The sequence below is a fragment of the Helicoverpa armigera genome, chromosome 1, assembly GCF_030705265.1.
Source record: "Helicoverpa armigera isolate CAAS_96S chromosome 1, ASM3070526v1, whole genome shotgun sequence".
NCBI classification, from domain to species: Eukaryota; Metazoa; Arthropoda; class Insecta; order Lepidoptera; family Noctuidae; genus Helicoverpa; species Helicoverpa armigera.
Window position 1 is genome coordinate 17,256,717 of NC_087120.1, and position 15,996 is coordinate 17,272,712.

At 38.8% G+C, this 15,996-nt stretch overlaps 1 protein-coding gene across 5 annotated transcripts in view; it reads left to right on the top strand.

Annotated features, from left to right (window-relative positions):
• Positions 1-15,996, top strand: part of LOC110381710 (serine/arginine repetitive matrix protein 1) — a 71,206-nt gene that overhangs the window by 23,066 nt on the left and 32,144 nt on the right. For all 5 annotated transcript variants that reach the window (XR_007510556.2, XR_007510558.2, XM_049837355.2 and 2 more), the window contains exons 5-6: positions 2,263-2,404; positions 5,238-5,512. Coding sequence is in view for 3 of the 5 variants with exons in the window: in XM_049837355.2 (XP_049693312.2) it covers positions 2,263-2,404; positions 5,238-5,512 (417 nt within the window). In the remaining 2 variants the exon portion in view is untranslated. The remainder of the gene's footprint in view (positions 1-2,262; positions 2,405-5,237; positions 5,513-15,996) is intronic.

A 15,996-nucleotide genomic window follows, 5' to 3' on the forward strand; every position in this document is an offset into this window, starting at 1 on the left:
GGACCAACATTAACGTGCTCTCCAACGCAAGGGTGTATCAATCACCAACTTCCAGACTCCGGGCTGCTTTGTGAAAGTATCGTAAACCATCAAAGCGATATCGGCCCGACCCGGTATTGGTGTCTACCCGAGACCTCGTGCATAGCAACCGCGCTATGCAACAACTAGAACAACAAGCTAGTTTGAAATACATAGTTATACTTAAGGTCCCTGCACACAGCGGGCGCGGCGCGGCGGGACACTGATCAGTTGTAATGTACTAGATCGTCGCGTCGCGTCGCGTCGAGCGGGACGGCTCTGTGTGGTATCGTCCGTAATATCTAGTACGACTGCTCAGTGTCGCGTCGCCGTCCCGTCCCGCCACGTCGCGCCCACTGTGTGCAGTGACCTTTAGGTAGATAACGATTGCTGGGTCTTAAATCAAATAAAATCATTTATTTCCATAAAGCATGGCAGGTATTGTAGGTAACAAGATTTTCAATACTCATCATCCTCCGAGACTTTTCCCAACTATGTTGGGATTGGCTTCCAGTCTAACCCGATGTAGCTGAGTATCAGTGTTTTTGATATGTTTTTGGGTAAATGGTGCAGAAATAAGAAGACGTGAGGTTTCGATGGATACTATTTTAATACTGCCGTGCGCAATGACACCTTCACACAATGCGGTGTGAGTTTATTATTATAGTTTACAATTACTCATGAGTGAGCGAGATGCACATACACATCAGTTTTACAAAAGCGAGTGCCTATCTGACCTCCTCAACCCAGTCCCGAGTAACCCAACACCCCTTGGTTACAAAGTCACTGGTGTCTAAGATATACTTAGAAAGTGCATATGTTATGGACCAAGTGATAAATTGGGCAGTATACATAATGCCTGGTCATTATGAAAAATGCCCATTATGAGAGTGCCATTTGATAATAATTATTCAAATAATCAAATTGACCGGGCACTATACATATTGCCCGTGGCCTTTTGGGCAAAGTAATACAAACATATTTAATTTTAATACAAACATTTTTATTGTTATTGCCATTTAATTTAAAATAAACTAAGTATCAAACGCTATGCTAGGACAAGTAGTCCAATTATTACTAGGGTGTGTTACCAGTGATGACTTACGGCACCGAAACGTGGTCTCTCACTATCGGCCTCATCTCAAAGCTCAAAGTCGCTCAACGAGCTAGGGAGAGGGCTATGCTCGGTGTTTCTCTATGTGATCGAATCCGAAATGAGGAGATCAGAAGACGAACTAAAGTTACCGATATAGCCCACCGGATTAAAGTAAGTTGAAGTGGCAATGGGCAGGCCATATTGCTCGCAGAGCAGATGGCCGATGGGGTCGTAAAGTGCTGGATTTGAGACCACAGACTAACAAGCTAGACTAACGCAGCGTAGGACGTCTACCTAGCAGACGACGATAAAGGTCGTCGGAAGACGCTGGATGCAGGTCGCCTCCAACAGGTATCTGTGGAGATCTAAGGGGGAGGCCTATGTTCAGCAGTGGACGTCTATGGCTGAGATGATGAAAATATCAAACCACTTAAATAATCAGCCTCATGATTTGGATTAATTATGGAGGACTTCTGCCTTAAAAATTTACTAGTTTTGCATTTAAAAGTTAAGGAAAGTCATATTTAAATGTAACATAAAGTGTAATTGAAAAACAAAAATTTTACAACATATATTTGTTTTATAGAAATTATTTATTATTACAAAACAAAATAAACGAAAGTTTAAGCAATTAGACTTATTATTTGGCATAATTAACATCTTCTCCAAGTCAAATGAAAATATCACCGCGTAAAATATAGCTTTTTTATCAAATTGCCCAACTGTCATGTAGCAATATAATAATGCCCGTGCAATGTGATAAATAGTGAAGTTAAGATAGTTATTAATCACTTGGCCCGATAAAACTAGACATTATTCATAATGCTCGGGCATTATAAATAATGCCCGAATTAATCACATGGTCCATAACACATACAAACTTAGAAAAGTGCATTGGTACTTGCCTGACCTGGAATCGAACCACTTGTTGGTTCTTTGCCCAATAGGCCACCACGACTTCTCAAGATGTTCATTAATATTATGTGTGTATGTGTTTAAAGCATGTTTTGCCCATGGCACACGGTGAGCCTTACAATAGATGAATTCTCTTAATTCCGGACGCACCGGCGGCTGCAGGTATAACTTTAGTCAAGTTGCTAAATAAACATAAAGGTTTTTAATGAAAGCCGACGGTGACGGTGTTACAGCGTCGTGACGGCATACTACTCGCTGCGGCCGCCGGCGGCGCCGCTGCGGCTGGTGGCGGCGAGTCGGCGCGTGCCGCCCGCGCTGCCGCCGCACTCCTGCACGTCGTCGCCGCCGCTGCCCTGCGCCGCGCCCATCGACGATGTAAGTTCCTACACTCATGCAACTTGCTCACACTCAGGGTACCTTCTAAACTAAATATGTACAACAAACCAAACCAATGAGATTTTTTATGACACTAGTTTCAAGTCTGTTGGTGGGTGGGGACAGGGTCCATACAAAATCCGGCATTGTCCTTTCATATAGAAAGGGCAGACCCATATTCATTGTTTAAGTAGTTAAGTATATCTATTACCGATTTCTGGAGATATCAAATCTTTTAGAATTTTTTTTTACGTCTATTATAGTTTTTAGTTACATAATAATTGGGTTAAGTCGGGGGTTTAGAGTTATTTTATTATTTTTCAATAAGATTTTTACCGTCGGGGGTTTTTTCAAAATTTTTAATTTTGCTTTATTTTATTTCAGACTTTTTAGAGAGCATATACGAATTATATGTTATTGCAATATTATTTTGCACTGATATTGTAGCGCCCTCAATTGAGTTACAGACGTATTTTTTATTATTTGGGAACATGCATTAAGCACGTACACATTGCTGATGAAAACAGAATAACAGAAACAGAAAACAGAATAACAGAAAATAAATATATTTCAAAATCGGTCCACGCAATTCCGAGTAATTGATTAACAAACTTGAAGTTAATTGATTATTAAGGATACTAAATTGTCTTATAGTTCCTAAACCCCATACTTTTGGAATATGTCTCCATAATAAGAAATGATCTATCATATCATATCATATCATATATTATCATTTATTGCATTCCATAATGTACATTTGGTGGAAAATATAAAATAATAGAGGTAGTCACAATTATGGACCCTGATGGGCACAGCAAATAGTTAGAAGAGAGGAAGGCGTTTAATGTAATATAGTAGGTAGTATGTAGTATATTATTTAAGTATTTATCTAGACACACGGCAGTGTGTCCGCCAAGTTCGAGCAAAAAAAGCGACACACCGGCCGTGGGTTATATTACACGAACCATTTCGGGCCAAATTCAACCCCCCTATAACTCAAAATCTATTTTATTTACGCTTATCAAATTTCTAGTATCTGTTGAGACCCCCTCACTTATCTAAAATACAAAATTTCATTAATATACCTATTGTAGGTCTTGAGATATTGACGTCAGAAAATCGCTATTTTTACTATACACTCACTGACTGACTGACTGACTGACTCACTCATCAAAAACCTAGACCACTTCCAATGGTCGTATTGACTTGAAATTTGGCAGGTAGGTCTTTATGTCAAGGTAAAGGGAAAAATCTGAAAATGGCCAAGTGTGAGTCGGTTTCAAAATAATGAAGGTGTAAATTTATACCTCTAAGGAACTAAAACGAACTTTATCTATATAATATATCTTCTAATGGTTGTACCGATCTGAAATTCGTTACAAAGGTTTGTATCTAGACAAAGTAAAGTAAAAATCTGAAAACGGCCAAGTGTGAGTCACTTTCGAAAATAACAAATGTGTAACTTTGATCCACGAACATAATATATGATAACATGTCATGTCAGTCAGTTGGTAAATCTAGTCCATTTAGTTAATCTAGTTCATTTTTTTGTAAGAAGCATAGTGCATATTAAAAAATCTGAAAGATAGTATACCTAAATGAGACATTTCCTTAACTAACTTAATCATAAGAAAAAAATAAAATAAACAACCTTACAAAAATAAATGAAATCCCACCCAAAACAAAAATGTGAAAGACTGCCAAGTTCGATAATATGGGAATGATTCGCCTATAAAAGAAGTGAGATCTGAATAAGTACCAAGTTCCATACACATACCTCAGTTAAAAATAGTTACTTTTTAATGATGTTACTTGGCAAGTTTTAATAGAAAATTAAATACTTGATTCATTGCGTTTGGTAGGTTTATAACAAGGTGTGTGAAAACTTGCCAAGTAACTTAGTACTTATTCAGATCTCACTTCTTTTATAGGCGAAGCATTACCATATTATCGAACTTGGCAGCCTTTCACATTTTTGTTTTGGGTGGGATTTTATTTTTTTTTGTAAAAAGTTTTTTATTGTCATTGTAATTTCATAGTATTTCAGAATTAACCCAATGTTATGAATAATCGTTGCGTATGCTTTCTGTTTGCATTTGTGTGAGACCGCAGTGTAGTTTTAAGGCCAGTAACACACGCGCCGAGTTTAAATACGGCTAGGTGACAGTGACCGAAAAAATTGTGATTTCCGAAAAAAAAAAAATTACTTACCAATTTTTTTGTCGATTTGGGTCGAGAATCATTAGCACAATTACGTCCTTGAATATTGCAGGGATGCAGATCAACAGCTTATTATATCTACCTAGGACAAGTAGTTAAATTAGGCAGGTCCATCTTCGAGAAAGAGGTCAAACCGCCGAATCCAACTCGGCTGGGCAGCGTTCGGGAAACTACGCAATGTCTTTTCGTCCGACATACCACAGTGCCTCAAGACGAAAGTCTTCAACCAATGTGTGTTACCAGTGATGACTTACGGCACCATACTGCTCGCAGAGTAGATGTCCGATGGGGTCGAAAAGTGCTGGAGTGGAGACCACGGACTAGCAAGCGCAGCGTAGGACGCCCAAGGTGGACTCACGATCTTATAAAGTTCGCCGGAAGACGCTGGATGCAGGTTGCCTCCAACAGGTATCTGTGGAGATCTAAGGGGGAGGCCTATGTGCCGCAGTAGATGTCCTATGGCTGAAATGATGAGGCTAATAAAGTACTTACCCACCTCAATCTACTAACGATAATGTTAGTCTACAAGCCGCGCATGTAACAAATGTGCTCCGATGTTGCATTTGAAATGTTTTTATTTCCTTCCATCATCTTGTCATAACTGTCGTCACAGGAGAGGTGTAAGAACGTGGTGCGCAGCGTGCTCTGCGAGCTGATGTCGGGATTGCCGATGTCAGCTGCGTCGTCGCCGGAGAGACGCGCGCGGCTGCCGCGCGTGCAGGGATTTGTCCCGCGTTCGCGCAGCCCGCACTCGCGCAGCCCGAGCGTGCGCAGTCCGCTCTCGAGGAGCCCGCACTCGCGCTATCCACAAGCGAGATCAGCGACACCTCTAGAGGCCGGTGACCGCTTGCCGTCGACTGGCGCCCACACCCCTATCCTCCGCGACAGGTGTGTTTTTCTGGCTTCTTAATATACTAACGTAACTAGCTTTAGACCGCGGTTTCACCCGTGTCTGAGATAACTGATTCCCGTAGCCAGATGGTGGCAAAAAGCAGCCCTTCTGTCAGGACTAAGCTGTCGCCCCTTTAATTTTCTGCTAAAACAGTTCAACCATTCACACGTGATGTACGGGTTAACAACCGTACAAAACGTGACACTTTTGTCACGGAGTCTCGCGCACGCGCTTTTCAAGGACAGACCTACGTAGCTTTTAAGATCGGGCAGACCCAGCGAAATAGGCATTTGCCGCTAGCAAGAGTTGCCAGCGATTGCCGCAAAGCGAGCCGCGCGCTTACGTCGTCGGGGGTGAACTCACATGAATTGGGTTCCGAGCAAAGTGTCACAGTGTAGTCGTGTAGTCAGTAGGTCAACTATTTATTATTTTAATTTAAAAAGATAACTGTTTTAATGCAACACATAGCACACATAATTTGAATATGTATTATTAACAATATATTAATATGTATTATAATTGTATAAAAACATGTGTAGCTCATGCTCGCATGTACGTACACTATTGAAAGAGAGAGAGAGAGAGACGGTACTGAACGATCTTACATCCACACACATCTACTGCACATAGCATTTGTACTTACGTGATCACTAAAACATGGGATATAAAATACTGTATCAGATAGGTGCTGACGATTTAATGGTAACTACTACTGCTACTACTACACTACACTTGCAAAAAAAATATTTCTGCCACATTTCAAGCTCAGATGGTATGTATAATATAACTTCACATTTTTTTTATATAATTCGATGCAGTACTTTTATATATTCGTAAGAAATGGTCATACTGTTATAATTCTACTCTGCGGCACGAGTATTCTGCGCGTATCATAGGTAGGCCCCAACAAACAAAAAATCCTCTCATAGTGGCTAAAAATGCCAAAAATAAATTTCTTATAAGAGCCGTATTAACGCTAATAAGGGTGCGTTTGGGCACAAATTACAAGAACAATAACCTCAAACCCCCCTTATATTTGCTTTATTGTCAGCTTCTTTTTCTTATATGTACTTTATTATAGCAAGCGATAAGGGAGTCAAACTAATAAAAGCAAAAGGATTTGCTCTTAAAAAGCCAACCAACCTTATACATGTTTTATAATGGCGAGCAACAAGGGAGTAAAACTTATAGCGGCAAGACAAATTCTATTTTAAAGCTATTTTAAAATCAGATTCTGCAACAGTTTTGATGAGTGTTTCAACGAGAGTATTTTAAAGAAAACAAGAACCATGATTAATTTCATTTATTTTTTTTAGTGTACCTGAATCCGAGAGTACATATATTGTGCTTGTTTATTGAGAAAACTGTGTGGGAATTCAAACGTATGATAAAATGTGGTACAAAAAGTGTAATTATATCAACGCGCCCTTGAATTTCAGTAGTTTTGACGTAAAAATGTGAATAATTATTAAGGCATGTTTTTTATAACGCTTTTACAAGGGTAATATCATTCTCACAACGTCTATTAGAAATCTATAAGATTATAAGCTCTGTAATGGCAACATTTATTCCATCTGCTATCGCCATTTTATCTACAGCTAGGGTTCCTTTCATCATTCCGTAGCTGTATCTATTAATATTAGCTATATTACATTTTAGGTATTATCACAATGGTCGTATTTACGGAGAAGATCTCACTGTCCAAAACAAGAGATGGCCATGGAATTTGACACATTTTATCGTACAACGAAAATGTTTTCATTGCAAATATCAGACTTTGTCAAACATACCTTCACACTTTGTGATTGGTCGTGAAAAAATAGAAGTTTTGCTACTATTCACTTTCTTATTCTGTCAAAATTGTAAAGAGTATTTGTAATTGTAAGTAGTTGAAAATGTATGTCTTCTTCACTACCACTACCGTTATATTCTTCTTGACTGATTTCCTGTACTTCATTGTCATCTTCCATAAAATCATTGACGGAACCCTCAAGTGATTTGTTGGTATCGGGTTTATGACTATAAGTATAAGTATTTAATGACTATGTAAGTGATTATGGATTGCGTTCATTCTTGTAAAGACCATATAAAATGCAGAATATTGTTTGTTGGGTAGACATCTTATGAAATGCTCCTATGAGTTTAAAAGTATCAAGGTTAGCTTATGCATTACTATTATAAGAACAGTTAGCCAAATGAAAAGCTTTTATAAGGTTTTGAATATTATAAGGCTTAAAAGCATTGTAAATGCGCTTATGAGAATAACACATTTTCAATCCTTATTATAATCATGTAATTTGGACTTGTTATGGTTAACCCAACCAAATTATAAGAGTAAAGGTAATATTAGCAAATCTTCTTATATTGTGCCATAATAAGGAACACTGACATAATGAAAGCGATTTTAAAGCAACTATAAGAAATTAGACCTTAAACATATAATTTTATAAGAGTAGATTGTTTGTTGGGGCTAGATCACGAAATAAAAACATTTTGTTTACAAAAATATTTACCACCACCATACTAATATTATTGCACTGTAGCTATATACCTAGTAGATTGTAAAGGTATTTGTTGACTACCTAGGTATATTTCCGTTACCTATCATGTGTCTTAGCCAGTCCTAAATAAATCTATACTAATATTATAAAGCTGAAGAGTTTGTTTGTTTGTTTGAACGCGCTAATCTCCGGAACTACTGGTCCGATTTGAAAATTTCTTTCAGTGTTAGATAGCCCATTTATCGAGGAAGGCTATAGGCTTTTTATCCCGGTACGGGAAGTAGTTCCCACGGGATGCGGGTGAAACCGCTGGCAGAAGCTAGTGACTGAATAAAAAACGACTGAGTTGAACATTCAACTGTGCAGTAGGTCTAATATTTAGGCGCATTAGATTCATTCAATATACCAAAATTTGTAAGTTTTCAACACAAAATGACCACGCGTTGTATAGATTTGCCGTATAACTAGAGCTCAACATGAACTGGTTTGTGGTCGCGCGTAGGTCAGATAAAGACCAACAGCTACCCACAGTTGTTCTATTACTCACATAGGTATCTAATACATAGAAAAACGGAAATATCACTAACGGCCAGTTTCTTCATCAAAAGTAAAAGTCAAAGTAATGTCTAAAGTAAAAGTAACGGTCAAATTTGTTTTTTCAAGGCTAAAGTGACAGAAAAACTAATAGAAAAAATGAATTTGACCGTTACTTTTACTTTAGACATTACTTTGGCTTTTACTTTTGATGAAGAAACTGGCTGTAAGTTAGTAAGTAGGTAAATAGTTATAGGTCAAACACTTGTTGCGATTTTTACCTAAAATTCTGTGACAAAAATAAACCATTATACTATTGGTAGTTTTTTGCGCGCGTAACTTCTTTATTTACATTACCGTAGAGTAGCAAATTCAACGGTATAAATAATTGCCAATATTGCCATAATTCGCATGGTACGTAGTACTATCTAGCTAGGTATTACTTAGTAAAGTGAAGAAATCAAATTAATAACAAATAATAAAATGTAAGAACAATTTATTATCAGATCATTCTTTCCTTTCTTTTATTTAGCCTTTTGTTTTTTTTTTAGAGTATCCCGTTTGTTAATTTAATCACTATAGGTAATTTAAATGTCTAATAAAAACGAATACTAAAAAAATAATAATTATATCAAATGAAAATTTGTGGACTCATGCCAAGACAATAAAATTTTAATACGTCCGCGAACTCAGAACGACGTTCTCGCAAGAATTGGCATACCTACGTCCGACCTCCACTGCGTTCCGCTCGGGACTAAATGACACGACGCGCGTGACTTACGGAATGAAAACACTAGATTTTGGGATAAGTGGGATAGGAACTTTGATATTTCTCATTTTGGATGCCGATTTATATCACATTTTTTACGACCCTTCATTATGGAATATTTTTTATTGTTCTAATCCTAATACAGCTCAAATGAAATGATTATTAGATTATAATTAAGACTTGTCTTTGCGATTTAATTGGATGCACTAAAGTGCACGTAATCGTGTATCGCAATCCCGAATTATCTAGATCGAAGGGTGAACTATGCAATATATTTTTTTCAATATTTTAGAAATCAGAAATCAGAAATTTTATCTGCTAGAAACATGGTATCGTATTACAAGATGTTACAGTAGGTATGTGTTTCACATGTCTCGCCATTTAACCGGCATGCAAATATTATTATGACCATTATCATAACGTGGAATTACAATTTAAAAAATCTAAAATAATATTGAATATTAAAACAAAGTCTTTAGGCATATTTGACAAACCAAATTATATGTATATAAATAAATGCGATTTAACAAAAAAAATTACAAATAACTTTCTGTATTTGTCGACGTGTTATCAACGAATAAAACGCAATACAAAACTACGAATTTCACGCCCACCTCGCCTTAACGTGCGCGCGTAAACAGCTGTTGTCGGGGCGATGACCTCGAATATTGTAAAATGCAGTTCGTGCAACATCGTTATCAATGAAGTGCGTGCGTTCGTGTGTAACAAGATATCTGTTACGGATGAAACCAGTCTATCTAGGATCTGTGTGACTGCGTTTACGGCTGAGGATATAATGATTGCAAAGAAGTTGTTATTTGAATCTGTTCTATTGAAGAAAATTATTGATAGAAAGAAAGATGACAAATCTCGAAAGAACGTAGAGGATATATTCGATATGTTGAAACATATGGGTGAATTTCAACAGGTCCAATAAAATCTTCATATCCGTGGATTCTTCAACTTTAGAACAAGAAAAACTAGTGTTTATTTAAGTTTTAGATTAGATATGTATTCTTACTTAATATCTAGTAGATAGCTTAAAAATCTAACGAGATATACAAGATTAAAATTTTCATGCCACGGCAATGAAACATGCATGCACGGCATTGAAACGTGCGTCCATGGCAATGAAAGAACTTTTCTCGTCGTTTTTTTTCAGACAGTATTTTTCTTTCCTTTCTCTCCTCTTCCGATAGTTTCGGTTTAGGCATCTTGGCTTTCTAGAAAGAATCAATCCATTATTATGTGTGTGTGTAAGTTTATCATTTTGTGCGGTGAACGTGGAAATATCTTTTTTTAGTTGACTGTATAGTACAAATTGTTTTTTTTCTTAATCATGCCGTGGCGATGAAAACATAAGTCACGGTAATGAAACATGTGGCCACGGCAATGAAACGAAATGGTTTTACAAGGCATGGCAATGAAATTTTTTTCATTGCCATGCCTTGTAAAACCATGCGGGCATGAGTGTAATAGGTGAGGATATTATCTACGTGGAGGCCTGTGCCCCGGTTTCGGCACCACATAGCAGATGTTCTAAGATAACGACAGAAGCATTGATATACAAAAACCCAAGATGCACACTCAACGTCTCAAAAACGTCCTCACCAAATAAACGCAACATTCAAAATTGTGCGCTTATTTCAAATAGTCTCGCGTCGCCCGCGTACTTACAAAGTCGTTAAAAGTGTCGAAGTTTTCTCTCAAAAATTGCAAAAATATCACGTCTAGAAGATAAAAAAAGAATGAGATATCGTATTTTCGGTGAGTAAAATAGTTCATTTATTAGTTTTTGACGTTTTTATGACTGATTATAAGCATTACTTGCAAGCAAGCATTACTTGAGTTGAAGGAAAAGAAAGAAAGAAATAAAATCGATTTAATTCAAACACACGAATGACGCAATTCGATTTGTTTTTCTAAAAACTTAATTCAACGCTCATATAATACGGCCAACTTCAATGGAACAACTTGCGATGTTCAGTAGAACAACGTAAGCGCGCGCAACGCAACGCTTTGTTATTTGTTAGAACGGTTAGAACGACGCATACAGTACCTTCCTATTTCCGTCACATTATACATCAGTGGACCTTTGTCTAAAGCAGACCGTCCAATACCTACTACAAGGATAGAGGTACTCCGGTATATGCCAGCTTCCTTGATCTCTCAAAGGCATTTGACTTTGTGTCATATAATATCCTTTGGGGTAAGCTCAGGGAGGCGGGTGTACCGCCTGAGATGACGGGTTTGTTCCAGTACTGGTACTCCAATCAGTTAAACCAGGTTCGGTGGGGAGACGTCTTGTCTGACGCGTACGGGTTGGAGTGTGGGGTGAGACGGTGGGATCTCCTCGCCCAAGCTCTTCAACCTGTACATGAATGAGTTAATCGTTGGTGCTGCTGGGTCCAACGGCTGGCTCAATCAGGCAGGAAAGATATGCGACAACCCACGGATTGGTATATAATGCAGTCAAAAGTGAATACTTCGCGGCCCCCGGAAGACATGTACATTATGAGCCCACGATCTTTCTCAATGGACGAGCACTTAAAAGGGTCGTTCAATTTAAATACTAGGGCTTTATGTCACCGAGGACCTCAAGGATGGGGTAGATATAGATCGCGAGCGCAGGGCACTAGCAGCCAGCCAACGTGCTGGCTCACAGATTTGCTCTGTGTAGTAGCGAGGTCAAAATAACCCTCTTCAAAGCTTACTGTCAGGGGTTCTACACGGGCAGTCTGTGGGTCAGCTATACACGGAAGGACCTAGATGCTCTGCGCGTGCAATATAATAAGGGCTCCAGAGGGCGTTTGAGGTTACCACGATTCTGCAGCGCGTCTAGCATGTTTGCTGTGGCACGAACTGATGATTTATTTGCATAAAATGTAGGTAATTTTACAATTGGGTGTTACAATTTTATTTGACCCGTGTACATTCTGCCTAAATGGCATGCAAAAAATAAGACTTATACTATAAAAACTATAATCTAGGTAGCACTTATAACTATATTAATTTAATCTAAGAACAATAATACTGTAAGCTAAATTGAGTTATCATTAATGAAATCGGATACAGTGTAATAGCATTTTTTAATAAGTAAAGGACATCATTCATTTCACTGAAAGTACCAGGGTAAAAAAAAATCTGCAAACCCCAGGAGTCCCACCAGGGCCAAAACTTGCCGGGGCTGCGGGATAGTTCGAAAGAGCAACCGCGGCCCTGCTACATGGTCAGAAGGAACATGATGGGCTTAAATCAGTAAAAGGCTCCTCGGTGTAGCAGTCTGGGGGTTAACCGAAGACGTTTCTTGTAATAGTACAAATCTTCAGAGCATCCTCGACAAGAATCGTACGATATTATTGCAGGGGCAAGACCTATCGGGGCTGCGGGATTGTTCGAAAGAATTACCGCGGCTCTGGTTTCCCCATGATGGGTTTTAGTCAGCAATTAAGAGTTGACTTCCCCACAGCGAGAGGGGGACCAATTGATGAGTTCCCAGGTTGGGCAGGAGTCCTCTGAAGGCAGCGGCTGCCTTCTCCAGTTTGGGACCCTAAGTACTGCTCCAAACATTGTGGGATTTTTTAGTATTTTCAAAGTCATATAGCAACCTGGGGGTTAATTGTAGACAATTCTTGTAATAGTAAAAAATCTTCTGAGTATTATTTTCTACAAGAGTTTACTATTTTTTTCTTCTGGCCGGCACTTTCATTTTTGGGTACAAAATGTTTGAGACTTGAATGATCTCCTTTTTGAGCGTGTTTTTGAAACTTCTTAACTTTCTCTTAGTAGCTCTTTTATCATTTTTGGTAGATGGTTGTAGATTCGAGGAGCCATACCCATGACACTCTTTGTCAACAAAGAAGTTTTATATTTACCTAGATAGACATAACTTATCTTCATATTGAGATCTTAGACATGTGGTTCTGTTTCTAGACATCTTTAAAGTCGGGAATAGGTGGTAATTAGTTTTTACAAAAATAGCTATTTCCAATTTTGAAAGTAGGTATGCAGCTGTCAGTCACTTTGCGATTAAAAATAGATCTAATACAGCGTTTTTACGCCTTAAAAATATTTTCTCTCTCGCTACAATTACCCCAGAATATTATTCCAAATCTCAAGACAGAAACAACTAGACTATGGTAAGCTATCAATACTGTTTGCGTGTTAACTTTTTTAGATAAGCTATACAAAGCATAAGCAGCTGAACTAAGTTTTTTACAAATATTATCTGCTTGAGTTTTCCATGTCAGTTGACTATCAATCGTAATTCCAAAAAATTTTGCTACGTTAACATCATCTATTGTTTGTCCATTATAATTTATATTCATATTTGTATTTACTATTCATCATCCTCCTGCCCTTATCCCAATTTTATTTGGGGTCGGCGCAGCATGTTTTCTTCTTCCATACGCTTCTATCTGCCGTCATCTCACAAGTAACATTCTTCCTTACCATATCTACTTTCACACAATCCATCCATCGTTTCTTTGGTCTTCCTCTTCCACTATATCCGTCCACGTTCATACTCATTACCTTCCTCACAACATGACTCTCATTCCTCCGCATCACATGCCCATACCACGACAGCCGGTTTCCACGCAGTTTTTCTGATACCGGCGCTACTTTCAAACTTCCTCTTATATACTCATTCCTCACTCTATCCATTCGCGTAACTCCACACATACCTCTTAACATTCTCATCTCTGCCGCATGCAATTGTCTTTCATTCGTCGCTTTTGTGGGCCAGCACTCTGATCCATACAAGACAGCAGGCCTGACCATACTTTTGTAAATTTTCCCTTTAAGTTTAAGGGGAATACGAGGGTCACAAGTTGTTCCCGTTACCTGCCGCCATTTCATCCATCCTGCGTTAATTCTGTGCGTAACTGTCCGATCTATTTCGCCATCACCCTGAATAAGCGAACCGAGATACCGGAAATCGGAGCAGACTGGAAGAAGTGCGTTATCCAGCGCTATGGCTTCAGGACTGGAGAGACCGCCGAAATCGCAGAACATGTATTCGGTCTTGGTTCTGCTGATTTTAAGCCAACATTCTCCAGTCTCTGTTGCCAACTCCCCAATCTGCTCTGGATCTCAGGTCCGTCTTCGCTAACCAGGACGATGTCGTCGGCAAACAGCATGCACCAGGGTGCCTCCTGTATGTCCGCCGTCAAGGCGTCCATAATAAGCAGGAAGAGGTAAGGACTTAAGGCCGACCCTTGGTGCAGGCCCACAGCCACACTGAACTGGTCAGTATTGCCGGCCGACGATCGGACATAAGTACAGGACTGCCTGTACATCGCACGAACTAACTCCACATACTTCCCAGGCACACCTCTTTCATGGCCCACCACAACACTTCCCGAGGCACCCTATCATACGCTTTCTCAAGGTCAATGAACACCATGTGCAGATTCCTGTGCACACGTCTGTACTTCTCGCACAATTGGCGAAGTGCGAAGATGGCGTCCATTGTTCCTCGACCTGGCATAAACCCAAATTGGTTTTGGGTAATTTCACTCTTTTCGCACTCTTTTCTCTATCACTTTCTCCCATACTTTCAGTATGCGACATGAGCTTTATCCCTCTATAGTTGCCGCAATCTTGCACATCCCTTTATTCTTGAAGATGGGCACTAGCGAACTACTGCACCATTCTTGCGGGATGACTTCTTCATGCAGCAACTTATTGAAGAATAAAGTCAGCCACATACATCCGTTCTTCTTTAACACCTTCCACACCTCAGCTGGTATATCATCAGGGCCCAAGGCCTTTCCATTCTTCATACTTCCAAGTGCTCTTTCTACCTCATCCATGCTAATTTCTACCAATCCCTTTATTTACTTGTGCCTCTTGAGTATTCCATTCCAAACATTCTCTTCATTCATAAGCTTTTCAAAATAAACCTTCCATCTCTTTTATTTCCTCATCTTTACACAAAACCTTGCCAGACTCATCTTTTATGCATTTTTATGTCCCTCGATCGTCTCTCTCTCTTTCGTAATTCGGTAGAGCTCTTTTGGCCTCTTGACTGTCCAGGAGTTGTACAACCTCTCCTGCGCCAGCTCTGGCAACTGCTACCGCCTTCTTTGCTTTTCTCTTCCATTCCATGTAGATTCTCTTTCTGTCATCCTTCAGACTTGCATTCACTATTTCAACATTCTGCCATTCTTTGAATGCTACTTTCTTTTCTTTCAAAACCTTTTGTACTTCATCATTCCACCACCATGTATCTCTATCTATCAAACCTTTTCCTCTCGACTCTCCGCACACGTCTTTTGCGACTTCCCTTATATGGCTTGCCATTTCACTCCAACATTCATTCACACATCTACCTTCCATCTCCTTCATTTCTGACATTTGTATTTACTATTCTTTGATAAAAATGCATTACTTTTGTATTTACTATTCTTTGATAAAAATGCATTACTTTGGTTTTTTCTAAATTTATAATTAAATTATTTTTTTCCAGCCAATCAATAAATTTTTCAAGCGTACTGTTAACGTTATCTTCATATGAATCTTTATTGTGACATTTTATTATCAAGGTGCTGTCATCAGCAAAAAGAACCATAGGATTTGGCGTTTGGTTAGGTAAATCATTCACGTACAGCAAAAATAATAAGGGGCCGAGTACGCTACCCTGTAGGACACCAAATTTTATATTTCTTCTAGA